Here is a 27,045-nt window from a genome sequence, read left to right as displayed (position 1 = left end):
TCCCTGGCAGGAGGGGCCCACCTTGGGTTCTGGCCGGACACCAGGGCCAGCAGCTTCAGGGACAGAGGCCCCTGTTCTGGGTGGTGGCCGAACATCCACGGCAACAAGCTGATAATGCAGCCGTGGAAGGGACAAGGGACACTGGCACGGAGATGCAAGATGACAGGTCCAGTTCTCATAACACCGAACAGAGTTCTTTGGCTGGTCTTGTGAAGCCGCAGAGGCGCTCCTGTGAAGAGAGGAGGTGGCTGAGGCCCCAGCAGCCAGTGGCACACAGGGAGCCTCCTGCAGCCTCTCTGCAGGGCCCAGAGCTGGCAAGGCTCCCCAGCAGGGCTGGAGCTGCTGGCCCAGCTTGGCCCAGCTGGACAGCTGCCCCTCAAGGCCCCGGCGAGCAGGGGACGGCTCTGGGCAGGGTCCCTGGCCAGGAGCGGGCCCCGGAGCGCCTCTGCCTCTCAAGGGCAATCTCCTCCCTGCTCTTTCTCCTCCCCGCCTTGCTTTGCCTCTGCCCTGTGCCCCTGGGGCTGCTCTTGGCCAGGCAGCCTCAGTGGGAGCCAGCACTGGCTGCAGCCCCAGTGGGCCCCCAGGACAAGGCCCAGCAATTAGGAGGCCAATGAAAGCACAGGGCAGCGGCAGAACCCTCACCAGAGTTATCTGGACAATCACAGGCTGGCCACAACTCCACAGCAGCCTCCCTGGGAACATTTCCTGTCTACAGTAGACTTTCAAAGAATCTGAGGGAAAGATGAACTAATGACTCACCGTTTTCTCTTCCAGTAGGTCCAAATTCGGACACAGCATAAAATGAAGATAAGCTCCAAAAAAAGCAGGCCTGCCATTAACCCGAGCCAGCAGCCTGTTCCTTTGCAGAAACCACTCCCTAGGCCCTTCTGGGAATCAGGAAGGTGTGTTGTGGTTCCATCTGCATCTGTGGGAGCCATGGGGAGCGTGAGCCCGTGCTGTGCTGCCCTGCTGAGCTGGCAGCACGGTGCATACGGGCAGGACGTTCTCTGTTTCCCCCAGAGCTGGGGCCTGCAGGCACCTTGCCGCCCCTTGGCACAGGCTGTGCCACCCAGCAAAGCCCAGCAGGCCGGCAGGAGAGCCCGGGGGCAGCGCAGCTGCTTGGGCAGTCGCTGCTTCGAGGGACCCGGGCCAAAGCCATCCCTGAGCAGCCACTGCCAGCCCTGGCCCTCCCTGGCCCGTGACAGCTCCCCCAGCCCCAGGGGACAGAGTCAGGCTCTGTCAGGACCCAGTGCAGCCCCTGCCCAGCCAGGAGCCGGGGCTGGCTCTGGCCCTGGGCTGGCAGCAGGGCTCCCGCTCGGGGCCGCTCCTGTGCCTTGGGCCTCTGGGCACTCAGGCCCAGCTCCGCAGCAGCTGCAGCGGGAGGGACGCAGTTGGTGCACGAGTCCCGTTTCCCCGGGGCTGGGAACGAGCTCCAGAGGCCTCCAATCCTCCAGAGGCGCCTCCAGCTTTGGCTGCTGCTGGGCCATGCAAGGGCAGGCCCGGGGCAAGAGCTGCTGCCACACAGCCCCGTCGCGGGCTGAGCCGGCTGAGCCTGGCGCAGCAATTACCTCCTGTGCTTGTGCCCCTGCCTGGCATCGCCTTCCTTCTTGCAGCAGGGGCTGCCAATGGGCCGCTGCTTCTTTGGGGAAACACCTTCTTCTGTCCTGTCTTTTGGTCCATCACTTGAGAAACAAAAAAGAACAGCTGGATAAGATAGAACAATTCCCCATTTCTTTACTGGCATCTTCAGGGTGTCATGCTTATCAAAAATGGGAATAGGATTCACAAAACATCTGAGTTTTTAGAGCTGGGTCAGGGCCCTTCCACCTCCAAACAGCTGCCAGGCCTGAGCAGAAATTGTGAGGGGATTGCACAGGGCGAGGGCACACACGGGCATGGCCTGTCCTGGCACCTGCAGCGATGTCTCCGTGACTGAGCTTTGGGCTCTGAGCTGGCAGCTCTCCCAAGGGGAAAAGCCTTGACCTACCCTCAGCATCCCCCAGAGGCTCAATCCTGAAGGTGGGTTGAAAATCCAGATCACTTTCACCAACAGGTTCAGCTGCAAAGAAAGGCGGGACAGAAGAGCAAATGTGTCACTGCTGAAGATTCTCCTTCAGGCCCCAGTGGCAGTGAGTGCACCTGGGTGATTGGTGCCCTCCAAGGCACTCGCTCAGCTCTGCCTTCCACTCCGGAGCAGGGGCAGGGGGACCTCGTGCCTGCAGTGGCCCCACACTGGGATGGAAGGAGCCCCTTGCGGGGCAGTCCCGGGAGAAAGGACTCCCTGGAGCTGCCAGCAGCTCTAAAGCCAGCCCCAGGCAGGGCCAGGCCTTGGCAGTGGCAGTGGCAGCAGCTCAGGCTCCCTGGGCCAGCAAAGGAGCTGTGAATGGCACAGCCCCGGGGCACAGCCCTGGGCCCGGCCCCTTCCCTCTCTGCTCTTCTGCCTGGCTGCACAGAGCACACGGAAGGACACACTGGCATTGCACACGGGAGGGAGATGGACAGCTAAATGCTCCTTCCTCCCACTGATAATGCCTCTGTGGAATCCCTCAGAGTTCCAGAAGGGACCAGGGCAAGGTTTCCAGAACTGATCAAGCTTCAGAGGAACTTAAGGGAAATGCCACATGAGTGAGCTCCTGCCACACTAACACTGATTATTCTGTCAGGAAAGGTACATTGAGGACCGGCCTCTAGCATCTGGCAAGGTCTTCAACTCACCATTCCCCAGCATTTCCAAATCATCCAAGTTGTGATCCCAATCTAGAAGGGAGCACAGATCCTACAGATCCATTTCCATGGTGTGCTGGGATCCCCTTCTGCCTTAGGGAATTGGCCACTGCAAGGGGGTGGGGTAAGGCTGTGGGAGCCTGTGGCTCCTGGTCACTCCCCAGACTCTTTGCAGTCCCTGTGCAACATCCCTGCAGGGGCAGCTGGAGCCCAGGGCCCTGGGGCTCTCTCACTCCCACACAGGAAACCCTCACTAAATGCTTGGGGAAATCTGCAGCAGGCTGTGCCACAACAATCCCTCCCAACCTCTGTCCCTCCCTGCTGCTTGCCCACCTGACCATGGAACAGCTTCCCCACCCAAGGGCTCATAGCCAGGCCCTCTCAGGACACACGGGAGCCTTGTTCCTCCCCTCTGCCCTTTCCCCACCTCGGGCACCCCGTGCAGTCTCCCCAGCTTTTGGGATGTATCTCCCACGGAGGGAGCCCTGCTGGACTGCTCAGTACCCGAGTGCCCTGAGCCTGCTCGGGACAATTCCTCTGGGCTGTGCTGGTCTTGTCTGGGCTGTGCCCGCACTGCCAAGCAGCAGAGAGGGCAGCACAAGCCTCAGCAGGGCTCAGGCCCAGAGGCACAGCAATTACCTCCTGTGACTGTGCCTGGCATGGCCTCCCTTCCTGCAGGAAATGCAGCCTTCCATAGAGCCTCTCTGTCCATCCCTTGAGAAAGGAAGAGGCACAGCTGGATCAGATGTTATCACTGCACATCAGGCAGGCGGCCTCTTCAGGAGACAATGCTTGTCCAAGACATAGATAAGGATCAGGAAAATCCTGATTCCCCACAGGCTCTTGGAGCTGGCTATGGCTTCTCCCTCCTCCAAGCAGCCACCCCTCAGGATTTGCCTGGTGAACTGGGAAATTGCAGGCAATTTCAGGCCCATGGTGCAGTTTGGGCTGCCTGTCAGCTGATGCCAAATGCCTTCCTGCAGAGGCTGGCCAGAAGCTGCAGCCAGGCCAGGCTGGGAAACAGCCCTGCAGGCCGTGAGAGCAGCAGCGGGGCAGCCAGGCTGCCATGGATCCCTTCCCGCTGTGCCGGGCACGGCGTGTCCAGATGTGCAGCCAAAGCCCCCGGCTGCTGAGTCCCAGGGGAAGGCTGAGATTAATGCTCTCACCATGCCCTTTCTGCAGTTCCATCACCATGTGTTTCAGGATGTTATTTGGCTCATGGGGTTTCTTGTGTCCTGTGGCTTTGTTCTTCCCACTCAGAGGACCTTAAGAGAAAGTCATTCCATTTCCCAGGGATGGATCCCACAAAAGCAGGGCTCAGCAGGTGGGGTCAGCAGGGACACACTGCTCACCCCTGCGATTGGAGCCAGGCTTCTGGGTAGGAACCAGCAAAGGATCAGGCAAAGTTTTCCCTGCAGACACATCTGTAACACAACAGCCACAGAAGCGTCTGTTCCCCTGGTTCCTGCCAGGTTGTCAGCAGTTATTTCTTGGTGGGACAGTGAGCACATACCTGCAGGAGGCTCCAAGGGCTTCAAAACTTTATGCAGCCAATCTAATGGAGAAGCCTTCCCAGCAAGCTCATCTAGAATGGAGCACATATGAGAACATTTTTCAGGGTGTGCTGGGATCCCCCTCTGCCTCTGGGAAGTGGGCACTGCAAGGGGGTCGGGTAAGGCCGTGGGAGCCAGATGTCAATGGCCATGGCCAAAGCTGCACAAGGGGCCTGGGGAACTCTGGGCAGGCTCCAGGTCACTCTCCAGCCTCTTTGCAAGCCCTGTGTGACATCCCTGGAGGGGCAGCTGAAGCAGCCCAGGGCCATGGGGACTTTCACTCCTACAGGTGAAACTCTTGCTAAATCCCTGGGGAAAACTGCAGCAGGCACTGCCACAACCATCCCCCTGTCCCTCCATCCCTCCTGCCCTCTCTCTCTCCCGTCCTACCTTTGTCTATCTCTCCAGCCTTCTTTCCCCTGGGACAAATCCCCCAGCCCAAGAGCACATGGCCAGGCCCTCTCAGGACATACTGGAGCCATGCTCTCCCCCTCTTCCCTTTCGCCACCACAGGCACCCCGTGCAGTCGCTCCCAGGTTTTGAGACGTGTCTCTCACACAGGGAGCCCAGCAGGACTGCTCAGAACCTGAGTGCCCTGAGCCTGCTCAGGATAATTCCTGCGGGCTGTGCCCTTCTTGTCTGGGCTGTGCCCGCACTGCCAAGCAGCAGAGAGGGCAGCTCAAGGCTCAGCAGGGCTCAGGCCCAGAGGCACAGCAATTACCTCCTGTGACTGTGCCTGGCATGGCCTCCCTTCCTGCAGCAGAGGCTGCCAATGAGCCGCTGCTTGTGCTGGGAAGTGCTGCCTTCTGCCCAGCCTCTCCATCTGCTTCTGGAGAAAGAATGAGGCACTGCTGGATCAGCTGCAGCTGTTCCCCAATGGGGAGTTGGCATCTTCAGGAGCCAATGCTTGTACAAGACAAGGTTAAGAACCAGGAAATCCCAATAAATTTTTTAGGTAGGCCAAGGCCCTCTGTTCTCAAAACAGGTGCTCCTTCTGATTTGCCTGGAGCTGGAAAATTGCAGGGCATCTCATGCCCATGGTGCAGTTTGGGCTGCCTGTCAGCTGATGCCAAATGCCTTCCTGCAGAGGCTGGCCAGAAGCTGCAGCCAGGCCAGGCTGGGAAACAGCCCTGCAGGCCGTGAGAGCAGCAGCGGGGCAGCCAGGCTGCCATGGATCCCTTCCCGCTGTGCCGGGCACGGCGTGTCCAGATGTGCAGCCAAAGCCCCCGGCTGCTGAGTCCCAGGGGAAGGCTTAGGGAAATGCACCCACCTTGTCCAGCCTCCTGCATTTCCTTCAGCATTTGCCTCATGCGTTCAGATGGCTCATGGGGTTTCTTGTGTCCTGTGGCTTTGTTCTTTCTTGTTGGAGGGCCTTAGCACAACACGGTTCCATTTCCCAGGGATGGATCCCACAAAAGCAGGGATCCTCAGCCTCTGGGGTCCGCAGGGACACACTACTCACCCCTACGATGGGAGCCAGGCTTCTGGGTAGGAATCAACAAAGGAGCAGGAAAAGACCTCCCTGCAGACACACCTGTAACTCAACAGCCACAGAAGCTTCTTTCATCTCTGCTCATCTCCACGGGCACCACTGAGCCGGAGGAGCAGTGAGGGAATCGTGCAGGCCGAGGGCACACACAGGCATGGTGCTGTCATGGCACCTGCAGCGGTGCCCCACTGGCCATGAAAACTGTAAGAGTGATTTCATGCCTTGCAATGCTGCAAAAAGGGTTTCAGCCGGTTTGTTTTTACCCCATCTGGCTTCAGCAATGGCATTGAAACAATTGGATCGGGTTGGATGTTGGCTGCGTAAACAAACTAATGCCACATCCACTGCAATCAGTGATATGTTGACAGATGTTAACAGTGTTAGACATGCTACCCTTCAAAAGAGAGCAGCAATTCATTTTTTTTTACTGGCACATGGACATGGTCATGAAGCATTTGAAGGATTGTGTTGCATGAACCTGTCAGATCATTCTGAATCCATCCACAAAAGCATACAAAAGCTGAAAGATTTGACACCTCAAATAAAAGAAGATGGTGGGTCCTGGTTAGCTGATTTGTTCCAAGGATGGAGCTTTGCACCTTGTCTAAGGGAACTTTGTTAGACAGGTCTATGTGCGTTGGGCGTTTTGGCAGTTATATTAGTAGTAATACCTTGCATACTTGGATGTGTACGACAAATGACGGACAAAACTAGCAAAGAAGTTTTTATCATACAAGAGAGAGAGGCAGGAAATGGATTCACAGAGAGTTCTCGAAGTCTCAGAGATGGTGGATGAAGGTATAGACATGGAGGAAGGTTTGGAATTAAGACCTTGGAACCGACAAGACTTTTTCGAACAACGACTTGTAATTTTTATCAGACATGACTTATGCCCTTTGAACTGACTGGACTTTCACAGCATTAAAACTGCTGTGTTGTAATATAGCAATCTTAGTGCAAGCAAAAAGATGCTTTAAGTAAGGACCAGGCAGCTATAGTATAGTAAGGCTATGAAATGCAAGGTAGTTAATAAACGACGCGGTTATGAAGGTTTCTTTTTAGGTGAACCGAGAGGGGGAATTGTGGGAATCCATAAAATCAGAGGGTTTTGGGAAAGCTGCAAAAGGCAGGCCTCAGAGGCAGCAGAACTGTGCTTAGAGCTAAGCAGTAGCCATGAGACAGGTCAGCAGAAAAATTATGTAAGAAGTAGAAAAGGAAGGACAAATAGAACAATGGTCTGTGTATTAACGCTTGTCTAGAATAACTCCTTAAGCTGCAGAAAAGTATATCTAGAGAGATATTAGGAAGTTGTAAGCCTAATAATGGAGCTCTGTGCATTGTATCTTAAGGCCTACAAGCAGGTACTGTATTGGAAATAAGCAAGCATTGTTTTAACCAAAGGTACGTGTGCTTATAGTGATTGGATAGAACTACTGTCAATATGCTTTTGCTTTGTGTGATTGGTCAAAAAACTTATAAAGTGAGCTGTAACATTAAGTTCTTTGTCTGCTGCTTGGGATGTGAGCTGCTGGCATCTTCCAATTGTCATAACCAAGCAATGAGACTGAAGCTGGGAAATAAAGCAGCTCAAGGCACATTCCCAGCAGTCCCATCCTGTTTGTGATTTGTACAGAGCCCCTCTGTCGGCGATAGGCTCTGAGCTGGCAGCTCTCCCAGGGGAAAGGCCTTGACCTACCCTCACCATCTCCCAGAGACTCAGTCCTGGACATGGGCTGGGAAGCTGCACCACCTTCACCAACAGGTTCCCCTGCAAAGAAAGGCAGGAAAGAACAGCACCCGTGGCACTCTAGGAGATCCTCAGGCTGCACGCAAGGCTCAGCCCCGGGGCACAGCCCTGGGCCCGGCCCCTTCCCTCTCTGCTCTTCTGCCTGGCTGCACAGAGCACACGGAAGGACACACTGGCATTGCACCCGGGAGGAGGATGGACAGCTAAATGCTCCTTCCTCCCACTGACAGGCATCCTGTGGGACCACTCAGGGCTCCAGAAGGGAGCAGGCCAAGGTTTTCAGAATTCTTCAGCCCTGACCTAATCTTTACGAAAATGGCAGGTGAGTGCGCTCTTGCCACATGGAGGCTGATTATTGTGTCAGTAAAAGGGAAATTTAGAGAGAACTTGCCTGCAGCATTCTCCAAGACATTCAAAGTATCATTCACCAGCACTTCCAAATCCTCCAAGTTGTGATCCAAATCTAGAAGGAAGCAAAGACCCAAACCATTTCCACGGTGTTCTGGGATCCCGCTCTGCTATAGAGAACTGGGCACTGTAATGTGGTGGGGTAAGGGCGTGGGATTCAGATGTCAATGGACAAGGCCAAACTGCACAGAGGCCTGGGGAGCTCTGGGCTGGCTCCTGGTCACTCTCCAGCCTCTTTCCCTGCCATGTGCACTATTCCCGGAGGGGCAGCTGGAGAAGCCCAGGGCCCGTGGGGTCTCTCTCCCTGCCCCAGAGGAAAGCCTCCCTAAAGCCCTGGGGAAAGCCATGCCCAGCGCTTGCCAGGGAGCAGGGAGCGCTGTCCCGGGCAAGGGCAGCCAGGCTGCCGGCTCACCTGCTCCCCGCGCTTGCAGCGGAGCAGCCTGGGCCGCCCTGGCAGGCAGGGCCACGGCCAGGAGGAGCAGGAGGAAGAGGCGCAGAGCAAGGGCCATGGTGCCTTGCCCTGGGCCAGTCCTGCAGCTCTTGCTGCCACCGCTGTCCTGACGCCGCTGTCCCAATGTCAGCACTGCTGCTGCCACCGCCACTGCTGCCGCAACAGTTGTGCTCAAGGACTGACTGCTCGGTCGTTGTGGTGCTGTGCAGCCACGGGGCTCTGGAACCTCTGTGACCTCAGAGCCTGCTGTGACCTCAGCCTGCTGTGACCCCTGAGCCTGCTGTGACCTCATGCCCTTCGCTGTACCCCCAGAGTGTACCCCCATCTGTACGAATTACCCTGATGGTAATTGTTTCACTTCATCAAAGGGCCATTGCTCAGCAAAACCTTCAGGGTCGCAGGGTCTTGTTTGGGTGGTGGCAGCATCTGCACAGCAACACTCTGGTAATGCACCTGCGACAGGGCCATTGGGCATGGAGATGGGAAACGTCTGGCAGGTGTGTCCCCGACTGGGGTGTTTGGCTGTTCTTGGCTGCAGAGCGGCAGCTGTTGAGAGCAGAGGTAGCTGAGGCCCCAGGTTGAGCTGGGACTCTGTCCCAGGGTGACTTTATGATGCTTGTATTCCCATGTGTCAGTTTAGCCCGGAAATAAGTTTTGCACCTTTAGGACTGGTTCCAAGAGTGAAGGGAGGGTGAGAAGAGATAGCTGAGTTTGTTATCAGAAACTGCACTTGCTCCGCTGCATCCTTCTCCTGCACTGTGTTGTCTGTGGCAAGGACAGATAGCGGGATAGAGCTCTCCTTTGATTTTTAGTTAGCTTTTAGCTAGCTGAGGCAGAGCATTTCTCTGGACTGTGTTTTTTCTTTTTTTGTGGAACTGTTTAAACCTGCTTGGGACTGAAAACCCAGAAGAGCACCAGCAGCTCACACCCGTGGCCCACTGGACTGGGCCATGGCTGCGGCATTTCCAGTGCGGGAGGCACTGATAACAGAATGAGTTAGCAGAGCTACAGCCCGCTAAGGGGACTTTCTGAGTGCGTCATCTCTTCTAAGCGGAAAGAGGTTTTATTGTTTAATATTGCTCATTTTTTATTCTGCTGGTAAATGCTTCGCCTGTTAAATAAAGAATGGTTTTCCACTTTTCTAAAAAAAAAAAAAAAAAATCATTTTCCCGAACTAGTTAGGGGAGGGGCCACTTGAACGTGTTTTCTAGAGAAACCCTTTGGAGGTTGGCTCCCAAATTTGCCCAAAACCTAGATAAAAACAGAGAGCTACCTGCACAGCAAGGGATTACCATTGTGCTCAAAGTTTGCCGCTGAAGACTAAGGGGTAAGCTTGTCAGAAATCCCGGAAAATATCAGGGAAAATGTTTTTTTGTTAGTTGTTGCGACTACGTACAAATCTCCAGTGGGAAAATAGCCTCTCCAGTATACTAAGTGTCTTGGGTAGACATAGTTCTTCTTAGAGCAAAGACTACCAACTAAATACAATTCTAGTTTTAATTCTAGAAGTGTAAAAATGTTCTAAGATTTTCCAAATTTTAAAACTACTTTGAAAAAACCTAAACTACTATGGAAAAATGGAAGAAATTTTTCGGGATTTCTTTCTACAAGAAAAAAATTCTAAATATTTCCAAACTTTTCTAATTTACAAAAATGAAAAACAGAGCCAAAAGGCGGTGTCTCAGGAGCCCCATGGCCGGCTGCTGCCTGCCCAGCACTGGCTGTGCCCAGACAAGCAGCTCAGCCAGTGCTGCTGCTACCAGCCAGAGACCCAAGCTCATGCCCAAAGGTGTTGCTCCAGCCCTTCCCTGGCAGGAGGGCCCCACCTTGGCTCCTGGCCGGACACCAGGGCCAGCAGCTTCAGGGACAGAGGCTCCTGTTCAGGGTGATGGGCAAACATCCAGGGCAACAAGCTGATCATGCAGCCGTGGCAGGGCCACTGGCCGCTGGCTTGAACTATTGCAGTAAAGGGGAACAAACATTTGGGCTCTGTATGCTATGAAAACTATTTCTAAATGCTACAAATGAAAACCATAGCTGAAGGCATCGAAACGAAAAACAAAGATAACACGATGGTGCTGTTGGTCTCATGAGCCCCATGCCCGGCAGCTGCCTGCTCACCCCTGGCTGTGCCCAGACAAGCAGCTCTGCCAGTGCCAGTGCTGCTGGTAGCACACAGACACCTGAGCTGAAGCCCAAAGATGTTGCTGGACACAAGGCGTGCCTTGGCAGGAGGGCTGCACCTCCTGGCCTGGCTGGACACCAGGGCCAGCACCTTTGGGGACAGAGGCTCCTGCTCTGGGTGGTGATAGCAGCAGCATGTGCCCAGCAACAAACTGGCAATGCAGCCGTGGCAGGGACAAGGGACAGGCGCATGGAGAAGTAAGCTGACAGGTCCAGTTCTCCTAAACTGAGGTGTTTGGCCGGTCTTGTGAAGCCGCAGAGGCGCTCCAGTGAAGAGAGGAGGTGGCTGAGGCCCCAGCAGCCAGTGGCACACAGGTAGCCTCCTGCAGCCTCTCTGCAGGGCCCAGAGCTGGCAAGGCTCCCCAGCCTGGCTGGAGCTGCTGGCTCAGTGTAAGACTCTGTCCAGAACTTCTCTCATCTGCCTCACGATCGTCGTGAAAAAAGGCAGAAACTGGGACCACCGAAAGAGGATCCTGTTTCTGACATCCTGGTTTGGTGGGGCTTGCCAAAGCCCCGGGACTGGAACTTGAGTTATTGTTCACAGGTGCGTTTGTCCAGCTTATGCTACACTGCTCCCAGTGAAAGGAGAAGGGACACCTTGACCTTCCTTTGCCTGCGTCGCTCTGTGACAATGGCCTGGAGTTTTCCTCCCCCAAGCCTGGCTGGACTGTCTTCTGGAATTACACTTAGGTGGTCTCCACAGAAGACCCTTCATCTACTGTACAACCACCGTGGCAGATGGACTGAGATGGGAGAAGCCACTCCCTTCAAGACTGAGACATGAAACCCCTATATGGACAAGACTCCTTTTCTCCTCAAGGACTGAAACCTCTAACCTGGCGGGGGGGATGTTATAAATAAGAAGCTTGACTAGGCCAATATTCAAGCAGCAATCAATTTATTAATTAATGTGGTAAAGTATGAGCAAAACAGCGCTGGGTACAGTGGGGGAAGTTTTCCCTCCAACTGCACAACGATGGCTGGGGCGTACAGATATTTATAGGGGTGCACATAAGCTTTTCTCAGCAGTTTCTATTCCAAATTTTTACGTCACAATTCTATATGCTATTGTGAGTTAGTTGTTCTCAGGACGTACCCCAGAAAGGAGTATCCCCAGATGGTGGGGTCCGACTTCTGAAAGAAGAAAGAGGTCTTCCAGCTGGTGCGGTCCAGACTCCAGAAGTGGGTCCACCTTTTAATTGCAAAGACTATAAATCTCATAAGAGTGATGTCCAGCTTCCCTTGGTCGGAGCCATCAATCCTTGGGTTGATGTTCATCTTCTATTCTCAAGCTGCTTTTTACTGTTTTGTTAAGGTGTGGAGATAAGCATGTTTCCTTTTTATATATTCTAAAGCTATAGTTTCAATGCTCCTGACTACAAGCAATATTCTGAAATTCTACTTCAAACTGTTATTATTGCAAAGCTCTTTAAGGCTTGGCTACAAGCAGAAAGTTCCTGTCAAACGGCAACATCCTTAAAGCTTTAATTCAAATGTTATAAAGGTTAATTGTGAAAAAAGGCAAGGTTCAAAGGCCTTCTTCCCTGCTTTACTCCCTCAGTTATTTCTTAGCATTCGTCTTTATAACTGTCCCGTGATCAGTTTGCACACATATCACAATCACAAGTACACACGCTGCCTGTATGTACCTGACACGAAACACAGCTTTGTATTTTACAATGACTGTTATGAGGTCCTACATGTCTAATTCAACAAGTCACAAAATTAAAATTTAGCAGCAATTTTAATTGAGCAGCAATTTAATATGAAATAATACAATTCAATATAATCAAGCAGATAAAAAAGAAAATTGGCAGTGGTTCGGATAAAGCATAAGCAAAACCAATCGATCGGGGTACAGGGAGGGCTCCCCACCTTGCCTCACGTACAAAAGGCAAAAGGATCCAAACACAACTTATATATGTATGCTAATAGATATTCATCAATATTTGCCCATAAATCTCTTTTTTTTGACTCTTGAAATCGATGTCACTATACTGCATAGTGCCTGGTCCACTTGTTGCTAAGGGGTCATTTGGCTCTTTGGTGGTCTTGTCAGAGGAAGGCTCACCGTCTTCCTCGCTGTCCTCTGAATAAGCTGGCACATTGCGCATGTACATTGAGCTTTGTGTTATGGAAGTAAGCATTCTGTTCCAAATAAGCCGTATTATTGCATAGAAAGACTACTGTTTTAGATTCCCTATCTGGAATTGTCCCAGCTTCATTCATCCCAAGGCTGATCCTGTCTTGGGAGTCATCTTAACTTTGTTCGTCCCAATGCCAATTCTGCTCTGGGAGTTTTCCTAACTGTGAAAAATGCATATTTTTTTATTGGCTTTTGACAAATATTAAAATGAATATCATATCTGTTATGTTAGAAAGTTATGCTGCATTAATTTTCTTACGTAGTGTGTTAAACATAGTTTTAGGTTATAACATCATGTTAAAATAGAAGAAGTTGATGCTGAGCAGAGAGAATCCTTTGTTTGAATGGAATTTATGCAGCATGTATGAAGTGTATGAATATGCAACAGGCTATTGTTTTTAAGGGTTAATCCTCTGTTATCGTGTGTCCTTTTTCAGGCTTCTTTTGCCCAGACACAGGTACCTGGACTGTCAGTAACTCTTTGTTCTTATTGTCTCCTATTGTCCTCATCTCAATTGTTCAAATGTTTATTACTCCGATTATATTACCATTTTTGTAACCATTTTATTACTATTAAACTTTGAAAATTTTAAAAACAAGTGATTGGCGTTTCTCGCACTAACTTTGTTCGTCCCAAGGCCGATTCTCTTTCAGGATATTGCTTATCTCAGTACTCCACCCGGTACCCTATTCTCTCACAAACACCTGAGACCATCTGTTTCGTGACACTAATTGCACTTTCGTGACACTTTTCCTCTATTACTTTTTAACAAATATTTTCGAAAATACCAATATAGTTGCAATTGTTAGCATGAATCATATTCATTTATCACATGAGGGATCCCTGCACCCCTCATCAGAGACCCCAGAATATCCCTGTGTGCCTCACAAAAGAAGCCAGCCTCCTGCCCACCTTAGGAAGGACTCAACTCCTCTCCAGGCCTTGACGGCAAGCACTAAACCGCCACGTTAATCACGAGGAACTCAAGCCCCTGCCAGCCTTACAGGTGTCTCTGGTCTCCTGTACAGCATAGAAAAGGTCCCAAATTCCCTAAGAACCTCATGAGGAAGCCCAGCCACACACACCACTGACAAAGGACCCAAAGCCCCACATGTCTTACTGCAAAACCCAGCACCCACCAAACCCCCCTCCACTTGTGAGCCTCATGAAGGACCCCAGTCATCGGCCAGCCTTACAGAGGTCCCCCCATCAATGCATGCCATAGAAAAGCCAGGCTTGTCATTAGCTCTAGCCAGCAGAGTGTTCCCCGACAGAAACCAGTTCCCTTCTGGGAATGGGGAACACGTGTTGTGGGGCCGGCTGCATCTGTGGGAGCCATGGGGAGCGTGAGCCCGTGCCGTGCTGCCCTGCTGAGCTGGCAGCACGGTGCATACGGGCAGGACGTTCTCTGTTTCCCCCAGAGCTGGGGCCTGCAGGCACCTTGCCGCCCCTTGGCACAGGCTGTGCCACCCAGCAAAGCCCAGCAGGCCGGCAGGAGAGCCCGGGGGACGCAGGAAGCTGAGAGAAGCCCCTGCTCTAGAACTGAGGCAGTTCCTCCAGAAGCAAACAAAGATGGTAACTTGAAGAGCTTCCCACTCTACTCAAAGTTTGCCTGAGAAGACTAAGTGGCGAGCATGTCAAAAACACCAGGAAATATCTGGGAAAATGCTTTATGTAATTTGGTTGTGACTAGGTACAAATCTGCAGTAGGAAAAGGGCCTCTGCAGCAGCCTGGGTGTCTGAGGGTGTCTTAGTTCTTCCCAGAGTAAAGATTATTGCTGAAATGCAATTTTATTTTTTATTCTATAAGTGGAAAAAAATTTCCAGGATGTAAAACCACTTTCACAAAGATAGAGGTATTGTGGAAACAGGGAAGAAACATCTGGGGATTTCTTACTACAAAAATATTTCTAAATATGTCTAAAAATGAAAAATGAAGACAAAATAGGGTTGCATTTTCAGGAATCTAAAACTACTTTGAAAAATCCTTAACTACTATAGTATTTGGTAAGAAATAATTGAGGATGTCTCGATACAGAAAATATGTTTTGAAATATTTCTAAAATTTCTTAATTTCTAAAACTTAAAAAAAAAAAACAAAATAGGGTCACTTTTTTTCAGGAGCCCCATGCTGCTGCCTGCCCCATGGGCTCCCCCAGCCCTTCGTGGCCTCGCCGCTGGTCACGGCAGCCCCTGCCTGGCTCCTGCCAGCCCACACCGTGGGCATCCACGGCTGCTCCAGGGCATGGAGCTCAGCCAGTGCTGCTGCCGGGTGGGCTCTGCTGGTGCTACCCCCCTGGACACTGGGGTGACATCTCCATCTCTTTATTGCAACAGAAGAGCTTGGCCAAACCCTGCCCACCTTCAGTAGGGCCAGAGAGCAGGGCCAGAGCCTTCAGGGGGAGAGGACCTTGGTTGGGTGGTGGCAGCATCTGCACAGCACCAAGCTAGTAAAGCAGCTGTGACAGGGACATCGGGCATGGGCACGGCGACGGGAACAGCCTGCTACAGGTGTCCCAGACTGAGGTGTTTGGCCCTTCCTGTGAAGCTGCAGACGGACACCTGTTGAGACAGGAGCTTGCTGAGGCCCCAGCTGCAGCTGGCACACACAGACCCTCCTGCACAGCAGGAGATTCCCGCTGTGCTCAAAGTTTGCCTCTGAAGACTGAGAGGTGAGCTTGTCAGAAATCCCGGAAAATATTGGGGAAAAGGTTTTGAGTTGGTTCTTGTCCCTAGGTACAAATCTCCAGTGGGAAAAGAGCCTCTCCAGTGTGCTGGGTGTCTTGTGATGACTTAGTTCTTCTTAGAGTAAAGATTACAATTAAATGCAGTTTTATTTTTTATTCTACAAGAGTAAAAGTGTTCTAACGTTTTCAGATTTCTAAAACTACTTTGAAAAAGCCTAAACTACTATGGAAATATGGAAGATGTAGCTGGGGACATTTTTCTATCAAAAATATTTCTAAATATTTCAAAAAAAATTCTGGTGTGTAAAAATGGTAAGTGAAGACAAAATGAGGTTGCTTTTTCTCAGGAGCCCCATGCCTGGCTGCTGCCTGCTCAACCCAGGCTCTGCCCAGACAAGCAGCTCTGCCAGTGCCAGTGCTGGTGGCAGCACACAGACACCAGAGCTCATGCCCAAAGATGCTGCTGGACTCAGGCCTTTCCCTGGCAGGAGGGCTGCACTTCCTGGCCTGGCTGGACACCAGGGCCAGCACCTTCGGGGACAGAGGCTCCTGCTCTGGGTGGTGGTGGCAACAGCATGTCCCCAACAATAAACTGGTAATGCAGCCGTGGCAGGGACAAGGGACACTGCCATAGAGAAGTAAGATGAGAGGTCCACTTCTCCCTGCCTGAGTTCTTTGGCCGGTCCTGTGAAGTCACAGAGGCGCTCCTGTGAAGAGAAGAGGTGGCTGAGGCCCCAGCAGCCAGTGGCACACAGGGAGCCTCCTGCAGCCTCTCTGCAGGGCCCAGAGCTGGCAAGGCTCCCCAGCCTGGCTGGAGCTGCTGGCCCAGCTTGGCCCAGCTGGACAGCTGCCCCTCAAGGCCCCGGCGAGCAGGGGACGGCTCTGGGCAGGCTCCCTGGCCAGGAGCGGGCCCCGGAGCGCCTCTGCCTCTCAGGGGCAATCTCCTCCCTGCTCTTTCTCCTCCCCGCCTTGCTTTGCCTCTGCCCTGTGCCCCTGGGGCTGCTCTTGGCCAGGCAGCCTCAGTGGGAGCCAGCACTGGCTGCAGCCCCAGCGGGGCCCCCAGGACAAGGCCCAGCAATTAGGAGGCCAATGAAAGCACAGGGCAGCGGCAGAACCCTCGGCAGAGTTACTTGGAGACCCATGGACGAGCCGCAACTCCACAGCAGACTCACAGGGAATGTTCCCTGACTATGAGCGGCCTTTAAAGGAAGCTGTTTGAAGTAGAGAATTACAAAACTCTCACCATTTTCTCTTCCAGCAATACCAGATCCCTGCATAGCAAATCATCAGACACAGTGCTGCACCAGCCACAAGGGCCATCAGCTTAATCAAACAAGGTGTTCCCCAGCAGAAAACTCTTCTCCTGCTTTCCCCGATGTTGTCAGCACCTGTTGAGGTGGCGGCTGCACCTGTGGGAGCAGTGGGGAGCGTGAGCCCGTGCTGTGCTGTGCTGCGGAGCTGGCAGCACGGTGGATACGGCCGAGATGTTCTCGCTCCCTGTTTCCCCCAGAGCTGGGGCCTGCAGGCGCCTTGCTGCCCCTTGGCACAGGACTGCTGAGTACCTGAAGCCCTGAGCCAGCATGCCATAATTCCTCTGTGCTGTGCAATTCTACTCCAGACAATACTTGCCAAAGACATGGATAAGGACAAGGGAAATGCCCAGGGTTTTGGAGCTGCTCCAGGGCCCTCCCTCCTGCAAACAGCTGTCTCTCTGCATCTGCCCAGAGACCAGGAAATTGCAGGGCTTCTCAGGCCCGTGGTGCAGTTTGGGCTGCCTGTCAGCTGATGCCAAATGCCTTCCTGCAGAGGCTGGCCAGAAGCTGCAGCCAGGCCAGGCTGGGAAACAGCCCTGCAGGCCGTGAGAGCAGCAGCGGGGCAGCCAGGCTGCCATGGATCCCTTCCCGCTGTGCCAGGCACGGCGTGTCCAGATGTGCAGCCAAAGCCCCCGGCTGCTGAGTCCCGGGACAAGGCTAAAGGAAATTCACCCACCACGCTGGCTGTCCACATCACTCCGTTTTTGTTCCGGATGTTTGGATTCCGCCAGGGACTTACTAGCTCCTATTGGTTTGTTCTTCCTTCTCAGGGGAGCTTAAGAGAAAAAGTTTCATTTCCCAGGAATGGGTCCCACAAAAGCAGGGCTCAGCCGGTGGGGTCAGCAGGGACACACTACTCACCCCTGCGATGGGAGCTGGGCTTGCGTGCAACATCCACCAAAGGACCTGGGAAAGTCCTCCCTGCAGACACACCTGCAACTCAACAGCCACAGAAGCTTCTGTCATCTCTGCTCATCTGCACGGGCGCCACTGAGCCGCAGGAGCAGTGAGGCGATCTTGCAGGGCGAGGGCACACACGTGCATGGCTCTCTCCTGGCACCTGCAGCGATGCCCCCCTGGCCAAGCTTTGGGCTCTGAGCTGGCAGCTCTCCCAGGGGGAAAGGCCTTGACCTACTCTCAGCATCTCCCAGAGGCTCAGTAATGGATATGGGCTGGGAATCCAGATCAACTTCATCAACAGGATCATCTTCATCATCAGGATCACCGTCATCATCAGGTTCATCTGCAAAGAAAGGCGGGACAGAAGAGCTCCTGTGACACTGCTGAAGATTCTCCTTCAGGCCCCAGTGGCAGTGAGTGCACCTGGGTGATTGGTGCCCTCCAAGGCACTTGCTCAGCTCTGCCTTCCACTCCGGAGCAGGGGCAGGGGGACCTCGTGCCTGCAGTGGCCCCACACTGGGATGGAAGGAGCCCCTTGCGGGGCAGTCCCGGGAGAAAGGACTCCCTGGAGCTGCCAGCAGCTCTAAAGCCAGCCCCAGGCAGGGCCAGGCCTTGGCAGTGGCAGTGGCAGCAGCTCAGGCTCCCTGGGCCAGCAAAGGAGCTGTGAATGGCACAGCCCCGGGGCACAGCCCCGGGGCACAGCCCTGGGCCCGGCCCCTTCCCTCTCTGCTCTTCTGCCTGGCTGCATAGAGCACACGGAAGGACACACTGGCATTGCACACGGGAGGGAGACGGACAGCTAAATGCTCCTTCCTCCCACTGACAGCCATCCTGTGGGAACACTGTGGGGTACAAGAGTAGAAGTTTGGAGGCCTGGATTTCCAGAATCCCTCAAATTTCAGAGGATCTTAAGGGAAAAGACGCAGGAATGTTGCTCTGGACAATGATTCCACTTGGACAATGATTACTCGGTTAGGAAATGGTGGCTGATAACGTACCTTCACCAAGCTCTAAGATCCTTAAACCGTGCTTTACCAGCGTTTCCAAATGATGCAAGTCACGATCCCAGTCTAGAAAGGAGCCCAGATGGGAGCCGTTCCATGGTGTGCTGGGATCCCCTTCTGTAGGGAACCGAGCACTGCAGGGGGCTCAGGTGATGCTGTGTGCCAGGACTGGCAGGCAGCAGAGAGGGCAGCTCAAGCCTCAGCCGGACTCAGGCCCAGAGGCACAGCAATTACCTCCTGTGACTGTGCCTGGCATGGCCTCCCTTCCTGCAGCAGAGGCTGCCAATGAGCCACTGCTTCCTCTGGGAAACTCAGCCTTCAGCACAGCCTCTCCTTCCATCTCTGCAGAAAGGAAAAGGGACAGCTGCATCAGGTGGGGCTGTTCCCCAATGGGAAGGTGGCAGCTTCAGGAGGCTGTGCTTGTCTAAATAATGGATAAGAGTTAGGAGAAAGATCAGGTTATTTGGGCCGCTCCAGGGCACTCCCTCCACCAAAGACCTGCCCCTCCAGATATGCTCATAGACTGGGAAATTGCAGGGCATCACAGAGTTGCCCATGGTGCAGTTTGAGCTGCCTGTCAGCTGATGCCAAATGCCTTCCTGCAGGGGCTGGCCAGAAGCTGCAGCCAGGCCAGGCTGGGAAACAGCCCTGCAGGCCATGAAAGCAGCAGCGGGGCAGCCAGGCTGCCACGGATCCCTTCCCGCTGTGCCGGGCACGGCGTGTCCAGATGTGCAGCCAAAGCCCCCGGCTGCTGAGTCCCGGGACAAGGCTGAGGGAAATGCACCCACCACAGCATCTCTCCTGATCACTCAACTTCTTCTCCATGTGTTTGGAAGCCTCTAGGGACTTACTGTCTCCTCTAGACTTGTTCCTCCCTCTTGGAGGACCTCAAGAGAAGTATTTGCATTTTCCCCAGGGATGGATCCCACAAAAGCAGGGCTCAGCCTGTGGAGTCAGCAGGGACACGCTACTCACCCGTGCGATGGGAGCCGCGCTTGTGAGCAGCAACCAGGAGAGGAGCCTGGAAAGTCTTCCCTGCAGACACACCTGTAACTCAACAGCCACAGAAGCTTCTGTCACCTGCTTCCTGCCAAGTTGTCAATGACTATTCTTGTAGGAACATTGGCAACCTACCTGCAGGAAGCTTAAGAGGCTGGAAATCTTCATGGAGCCAAGCTGCTGGAGAAGCCTTCCTGTGCTCATCTAGAAGAGAGCACAGATCAGAACCATTTCCAGGGTATGCTGGGATGCCCTTCTGCCTTTGGGAGCTGGGCACTGCAAGGGAGTCAGGTAAGGCCTTGGGAGCCAGATGTCAATGGCCATGGCCAAAGCTGCACAGGGGCCTGGGGAGCTCAGGGCTGCCTCCTGGTCACTCTCCAGCCTCTCTGCAGGCCCTGTGACACATCCCTGGAGGGGTGGCTGGAGCAGCCCAGGGCCTGTGGGGGCTCTCTCCCTGCCCCAGAGGAAAGCCTCCCTAAAGCCCTGGGGTAAGCCATGCCCAGCGCTTGCCAGGGAGCAGGGAGCGCTGTCCCGGGCAAGGGCAGCCAGGCTGCCGGCTCACCTGCTCCCCGCGCTTGCAGCGGAGCAGCCTGGGCCGCCCTGGCAGGCAGGGCCACGACCAGGAGGAGCAGGAGGAAGAGGCGCAGAGCAAGGGCCATGGTGCCTTGCCCTGGGCCAGTCCCGCAGCTCTTGCTGCCACCGTTGTCCTGACACCTCTGTCCCAATGTCAGCACCGCTGCTGCCACCGCCGCTGCTGCCGCAACAGTTGTGCTCAAGGACTGACTGCTCGGTCGTTGTGGTGCTGTGCAGCCACGGGGCTCTGGGACCTCTGTGACCTCAGAGCCTGCTGTGACCTCAGCCTGCTGTGACCTGTGAGCCTGCTGTGACCTCGTGGCTGGGGCAGGATTTTGTGGCAATGGATCTCAGGAGGTGCCCTTCCAGCGAGGAGAGTATGTCCCTCCCAGTAGCTATGTGCAATCTGGATTTTTTTCACAGGAAGTGAGTTCCATGATATTGCACAAGTGAGACTTTTCATGGTTCTACATGCAACGGCAATGTCAAGTCCAAAATTCAACTCACCTTGGTGGTCCCCACTCTTGCAGGCAGCAGCAGGCCTGCCACGCTGCCACCGAGTCCCTGCTGTGCGCTGTGCTGGCCTTGGCCCGTATTTAAAAAGTGAAGGACTTGATGCCACAGCTTACAAAAATAATGCAACACAGGCCATCAGGGTAGCTGCATGCTTTAGGGGACACCCAAACCCACTGCACATCCTACGGGTCTCCTCAGCCACCCTAAAATATGATAGCCTGTGTGCCTCCCAAGAGACCCCCAACCCCTGCTCAATTTACAGGTGTCCCTCAGCCCCTGCACACCTTTGGACATACATCAAATTCCCTGTACAACTTCTGGCTGTCCCCAGTCCCCTGCACAGCACAGAGGTGACCCCAAGCCCCCTGCATGCCTTTACAGGGACCCAAACATAACACTCGGGGAGCAGCACCAGGGCTGAGCCATCTTCTGTGTGTGTGTTCACCATGTGTCCCTGGGTGAGCAGATGAGGCCCGGGGGGCAAATCCCCACTCTGCTCCTAAGAGATCCGGGGCTGCCCCAGGCCCAGGCTCTGTGGGGCTCGGAGCTCATCCCTTGGGCTACTAAGGACTTTCCTCAGAGTCCAGCCTCATTCCATTGTTCTCAAGGCAAGCACTTAAAGATGGCTTCCCTCTTTTCCTGGACATGCCACTGGAGGAGGTCCAGGCCCAGATGATGCCACAGAGGGAAATGTGCCCTCAGCCCAGGGACGCTCAGCATGGGCTCCCCCAGGCCCTCGGGGCCCCGCCGCTGGTCACGGCAGCCCCAGCTGGGCTCCTGCCCGCCCACACCGTGGGCATCCACGGCTGCTCCTGGCCATGGAGCTCAGCCAGTGCTGCTGCCGGGTGGGCTCTGCTGGTGCTACCCCCTGGACACTGGGGTGATGGCTCCATCTCTTTTGTGCAACAGTAGAGCTGATTCGGGAAGTGCTGTGGTGCTGGATTTCTTCAGCCTGACTAGCTGCCGACACCGACAGCGAGAGTGAGCCGACCCCAGAAAACTGTCGAATCTGGGCTGTGGCTGTAGGGCACTGCTGCTTTACAGCACAGGTGGACTGCATTGGAGGTACGGCTGTGCCGAGGGTAGGGACTAGGAACAGGGAGAGATCTTCCTGTATGTCTGCCCAATGTGTTTACTCCCCAGAGAATCAGGGACAGAAAGACACTGAATGGAAGGCATAGACCCACTTGTAAACTGGGGAGGTGGCAGGGCAGGACACAATCTTTAGCCAAGTGGGAGAAGCTAAGGGTGGACCACAAGGGAGAGAATACAAAGTTTAAACCAATAGGGGATTACAGGAGAGGAGAACAACTTAAACAAACCAATGGGGCTTTGAAGGATACAAAATTGATAGGGACGCTTCTAGAGAAAGGGGCAGGCTTGGGGAGGGATTGACATTCAATGGCAGGAGGAACAGGGAACAAAAGGGCAGGTTTTTGGGGAGATGGACAACTAGGGCAAAACCAACAACACAGGTGGAAAGGAGCAACCCATTGGTAGTAAAATATGCTCTAACAATGCAAAATAAGGGGGGTTATAAAACTGACTACTAGTACAGAATTACAATCAAAAACATGCACTGCAAAAGGGAAGCTCTCAGTGAAGCTTCAGTTCCAAATCACTTCCAAATCCTTTCCTGGCAGAAATAGAAGGCCAAACTTGCTTTATCACAAGCAAAAAGAGTGTTCCCCTACAGCAAACGCTTCCAAGGGCCCTTCTGGGAATGGGGAACACATCTCGTGGGGCCAGCTGTATCTGTGGGAGCCATGGGGAGCGTGAGCCCGTGCTGTGCTGCCCTGCTGAGCTGGCAGCACGGTGCATACGGGCAGGACGTTCTCTGTTTCCCCCAGAGCTGGGGCCTGCAGGCACCTTGCCGCCCCTTGGCACAGGCTGTGCCACCCAGCAAAGCCCAGCAGGCCGGCAGGAGAGCCCGGGGGCAGCGCAGCTGCTTGGGCAGTCGCTGCTTCGAGGGACACGGGCCAAAGCCATCCCTGAGCAGCCACTGCCAGCCCTGGCCCTCCCTGGCCCGTGACAGCTCGCCCAGCCCCAGGGGACAGACTGTCAGTTAGTCTACAGCCAGCTAAGAGATTGTGCCAGTAATTGTGTGCTGCTTTTCTTCCCTGCAGTTGGTCCCAGAAACATCCCTCAGACTGCTGTAAATGCCCACACATGGTCTGATCAGCCCCAATGTTTCTCCAGTCTGCTCGCAGAAATTTTGCAACAAATCCACCAATAAATTCCAGGTTACCTCTGTGAATTGCACACTACAGTGTCCTTCCTTTTTTCCCCAATACCTGAAAGTTCCTGCGTATAGTAATGGTCTTGAGGATCTCTCATTCTCTTCAGTCTTTTTTTTTTTTAATTAAGACAGGTGAAACAGCCTTATTTGTTTTAGTTTTGGCAGGTCTGTTTTTTTCTTAGCGTGATGGTTTACTTATTATCTACATGTAAACTTATTTTTGTTTATGCTTCTTTTGTTCCCCAAGAAATTATTTTGACCATCTGTCATTCACTTCTTAGTTAATGTTCCATATAGGAACAATTTTGACTCTCTTTATATAGGGATATAAAGATCACAGAAAGCTGTATTTTTAATTTTGATGACACTCTCTCTCTCCCCACTCTCAGCTTTTACAGTGATCCTTTTTGAAACATCCCTGAGGATAGGTAGAGTTATTTGGGAAATGCTTGGCTTAACCTGGGAATGGATTATTATTTTTAGTGCTATAAACCTACATTGCAACAAGCTTCACACCACGGTCCTGATTTGTGGCTCAATGCATGGATGCCTGTCTGAATTAAAACAATGTTTGTGAGGCAGCTGAAGACCTTAGGCCTCCGAGATTAAAATTCCTGGGAGGAGGAGGAAGAAAGGATTAAATCCTGTTTCAGGGGCTGTTTTTTCACTTCTAGTATGCCAGAAGCATGGTAGACTACACCTGCCTTCAAATGTCATTTAATGACAGAACAACTCTTTGCAGTGCCAGACACCAGGACAAATTACTCAACGCTGTGCCTCCCAACGCATCAGCTTTAATTCTAGTGAGAGGTAGGCCTTGATTACAGTCCGATTAGAGCAAATCAACAAAGCAATCTTGACACTGTGTGAATGGCAAGAAGAATTTGCTTGTGAACAGATGAATACGTCCCACTCAATAATGAGCAAAATTTGCCTTGACTTGGAAGAAAGTAGACAAGGAGCAATGCAGTATTTGGGTTTTATCCAGTGATAAACGGGGCAAGAAGCTGTTACAACTTACCTGTTTTACAGAACACAAGTATTGATACAGCCAATAATGCACCCACCTGAAGGGATCTTCAGGACATTCCTTTCTTTCCTAACAAGGAAAGGGCAGCAAAATGCTGGCATTTATCTGAACTGGAAGCCGTGTTCCTCTCCTGTTTCTCCTTGAGCACATGGTCTGTTATTTGCAGACTTCACTGCCCAGCCCATGAATCCTCTTGTGGCTAAATGACACAACTACCAAAATACAGGTGCCACATAATCACCCCAGCACTAATCCAGCACCGCTTTGATGGTGCACAGGAGCACAGAATGGCTTGGGTTGGAAGGCACATTTAAAGGCCATCTAGTCCAATGCCCTGCAGTGAGCAGGGACACCTTTAACAAGGTCACATTGCTCAGATCATGAGCTTGAATGTCTGCAGGGATGGATGTCCACTTCTCCGGGCAACCTGTGCCAGCGTTTCAAAACCTGCAGTGTAAAATATGTGTTTCTTTTGTCTAGTCTGAATTGACTGTATTTTAGATTAAAACCATTCCCCCTTGGTCTGGTCACAAAAGGCTCTACTAAAAATTCTGTCCCATCTCTTTTACAAGCCCCCTTAAGGTACTGAAAGGCAGCAATCAGGTCTCCCTGGAGTCTCCTCCCTTCCAGGCTGAACACCGCCAGCTCTCCCGCCTGTCTCCAAAGCAGAAGGGCTCCAACCCTCAGAGCATTTTATCCCTCCTCTGGACGAGATGCAACAGGACCATGGCCTTCCTCTGTGGGGGACCCAGAGCTGGATGCAGTACTCTGTCGTGGTAGAGACGGAGACAATACAAAGCAACACACTCCATTTCCAGAAGGCTTCAAACCCTGATTTTATTTGAGCATGCGTGCTTTTTCTGCACTCTTACAAAGCTCTTAAGTTTACACTTTACTCATTGGTCACAAGAAACAAGGAAAGGGCTTATTGGAATAGGCATTTGCAGGTGTCTCTTATTCATCCTTCTTTCTTTCATGGTTTCTATGTGAATGACCTTGGTAGAAAATTCTTTCAGGGGCAGACATGGAGCCTCTTATCAAACTTCTCAAAGGCTCACAGAAGTGGCTGTAAAACCTCTTCCACAGTACTCCAGGTGGAGTCTCACCAGAGCAGAGGGGTGGAATCACCTCCTTCAACCTGCTGGGCACTCTCCTTAGGATGCACATGGCTGGCTCATGCCCAGCCTCTCATCTAGCAACACCCCAAATCCTTCTTGGCAGGGCTGCTCTCCATCCCTTCATGCCTCAGCCTGTGAGATCAGCTGGGCTGGGACTGCGTCACAACCCTTGGACAGAGCAGCAGGGCAGGAGGAGCTCCCTCCCAAAGAAGGCAGATCCCACTCCCCACACAACTCCACCCTGGCCATGAGGTCACAGCAGGCTCTCAGGTCACAGCAGGCTGAGGTCACAGCAGGCTCTGAGGTCACAGAGGTCCCAGAGCCCCGTGGCTGCACAGCACCACAACGACCGAGCAGTCAGTCCTTGAGCACAACTGTTGCGGCAGCAGCGGCGGTGGCAGCAGCGGTGCTGACATTGGGACAGCGGCGTCAGGACAGCGGTGGCAGCAAGAGCTGCGGGACTGGCCCAGGGCAAGGCACCATGGCCCTTGCTCTGCGCCTCTTCCTCCTGCTCCTCCTGGCCGTGGCCCTGCCTGCCAGGGCGGCCCAGGCTGCTCCGCTGCAAGCGCGGGGAGCAGGTGAGCCGGCAGCCTGGCTGCCCTTGCCCGGGACAGCGCTCCCTGCTCCCTGGCAAGCGCTGGGCATGGCTTACCCCAGGGCTTTAGGGAGGCTTTCCTCTGGGGCAGGGAGAGAGCCCCCACGGGCCCTGGGCTTCTCCAGCTGCCCCTCCGGGAATAGTGCACATGGCAGGGAAAGAGGCTGGAGAGTGACCAGGAGGCAGCCCAGAGCTCCCCAGGCCCCTCTGCAGTTTGGCCTTGTCCATTGACATCTGAATCCCACGCCCTTACCCCACCACATTACAGTGCCCAGTTCTCTATAGCAGAGCGGGATCCCAGAACACCGTGGAAATGGTTTGGGTCTTTGCTTCCTTCTAGATTTGGATCACAACTTGGAGGATTTGGAAGTGCTGGTGAATGATACTTTGAATGTCTTGGAGAATGCTGCAGGCAAGTTCTCAATTTCCCTTTTACTGACACAATAATCAGCCTCCATGTGGCAAGAGTGCACTCACCTGCCATTTTCGTAAAGATTAGGTCAGGGCTGAAGAATTCTGAAAACCTTGGCCTGCTCCCTTCTGGAGCCCTGAGTGATCCCACAGGATGCCTGTCAGTGGGAGGAAGGAGCATTTAGCTGTCCATCCTCCTCCCGTGTGCTATGCCATTGTGTCCTTCCGTGTGCTCTGTGCAGCCAGGCAGAAGAGCAGAGAGGGAAGGGGCCGGGCTCAGGGCTGTGCTCCGGGGCTGAGCCTTGCGTGCAGCCTGAGGATCTCCTAGAGTGCCACGGGTGCTGTTCTTTCCTGCCTTTCCTTGCAGCGGAACCTGTTGGTGAAGGTGGTGCAGCTTCCCAGCCCATGTCCAGGACTGAGCCTCTGGGAGATGGTGAGGGTAGGTCAAGGCCTTTCCCCTGGGAGAGCTGCCAGCTCAGAGCCTATCGCCGACAGAGGGGCTCTGTACGAAATCACAAACAAGATGGGACTGCTGGGAATGTGCCTTGAGCTATTTCATTTTCCAACATCAGTCTCATTGCCTGGTTATGACAATTGGAAGATGCCAGCAGCTCACATCCCAAGCAGCAGACAAAGAACTTAATGTTACAGCTCACTTTATAAGTTTTTTGACCAATCACACAAAGCAAAAGCATATTGACAGTAGTTCTATCCAATCACTATAAGCACACGTACCTTTGGTTAAAACAATTCTTGCTTATTTCCAATACAATACCTGCTTGTAGGCCTTAAGATACAATGCATAGAGCTCCATTATTAGGCTTACAACTTCCTAATATCTCTCTAGATATACTTTTCTGCAGCTTAAGGAGTTATTCTAGACAAGCGTTAATACACAGACTATTTGTCCTTCCTTTTCTACTTCTTACATAATTTTTCTGCTGACCTGTCTCATGG

At 53.1% G+C, this 27,045-nt stretch overlaps 1 protein-coding gene across 1 annotated transcript; it reads right to left on the bottom strand.

The window, feature by feature from the left end:
- Positions 1 to 16,619: 16,619 nt before the first annotated feature.
- LOC119706174 lies at positions 16,620 to 20,265 on the bottom strand. The gene is made up of 7 exons (XM_038149437.1): positions 20,169 to 20,265; positions 19,742 to 19,810; positions 19,583 to 19,642; positions 17,839 to 18,237; positions 17,565 to 17,636; positions 17,380 to 17,478; positions 16,620 to 16,799 (listed from the first exon to the last, which is right to left on the bottom strand). Exons 1-7 carry the CDS (start codon positions 20,263 to 20,265, stop codon positions 16,630 to 16,632), a joined length of 966 nt encoding a protein of 321 aa, XP_038005365.1. The 3' UTR covers positions 16,620 to 16,629.
- Positions 20,266 to 27,045: the final 6,780 nt, after the last annotated feature.

The sequence above is a fragment of the Motacilla alba genome, chromosome 12, assembly GCF_015832195.1.
Source record: "Motacilla alba alba isolate MOTALB_02 chromosome 12, Motacilla_alba_V1.0_pri, whole genome shotgun sequence".
Lineage (NCBI taxonomy): Eukaryota > Metazoa > Chordata > Aves > Passeriformes > Motacillidae > Motacilla > Motacilla alba.
This window is presented reverse-complemented; position numbering and strand designations above follow the sequence as displayed.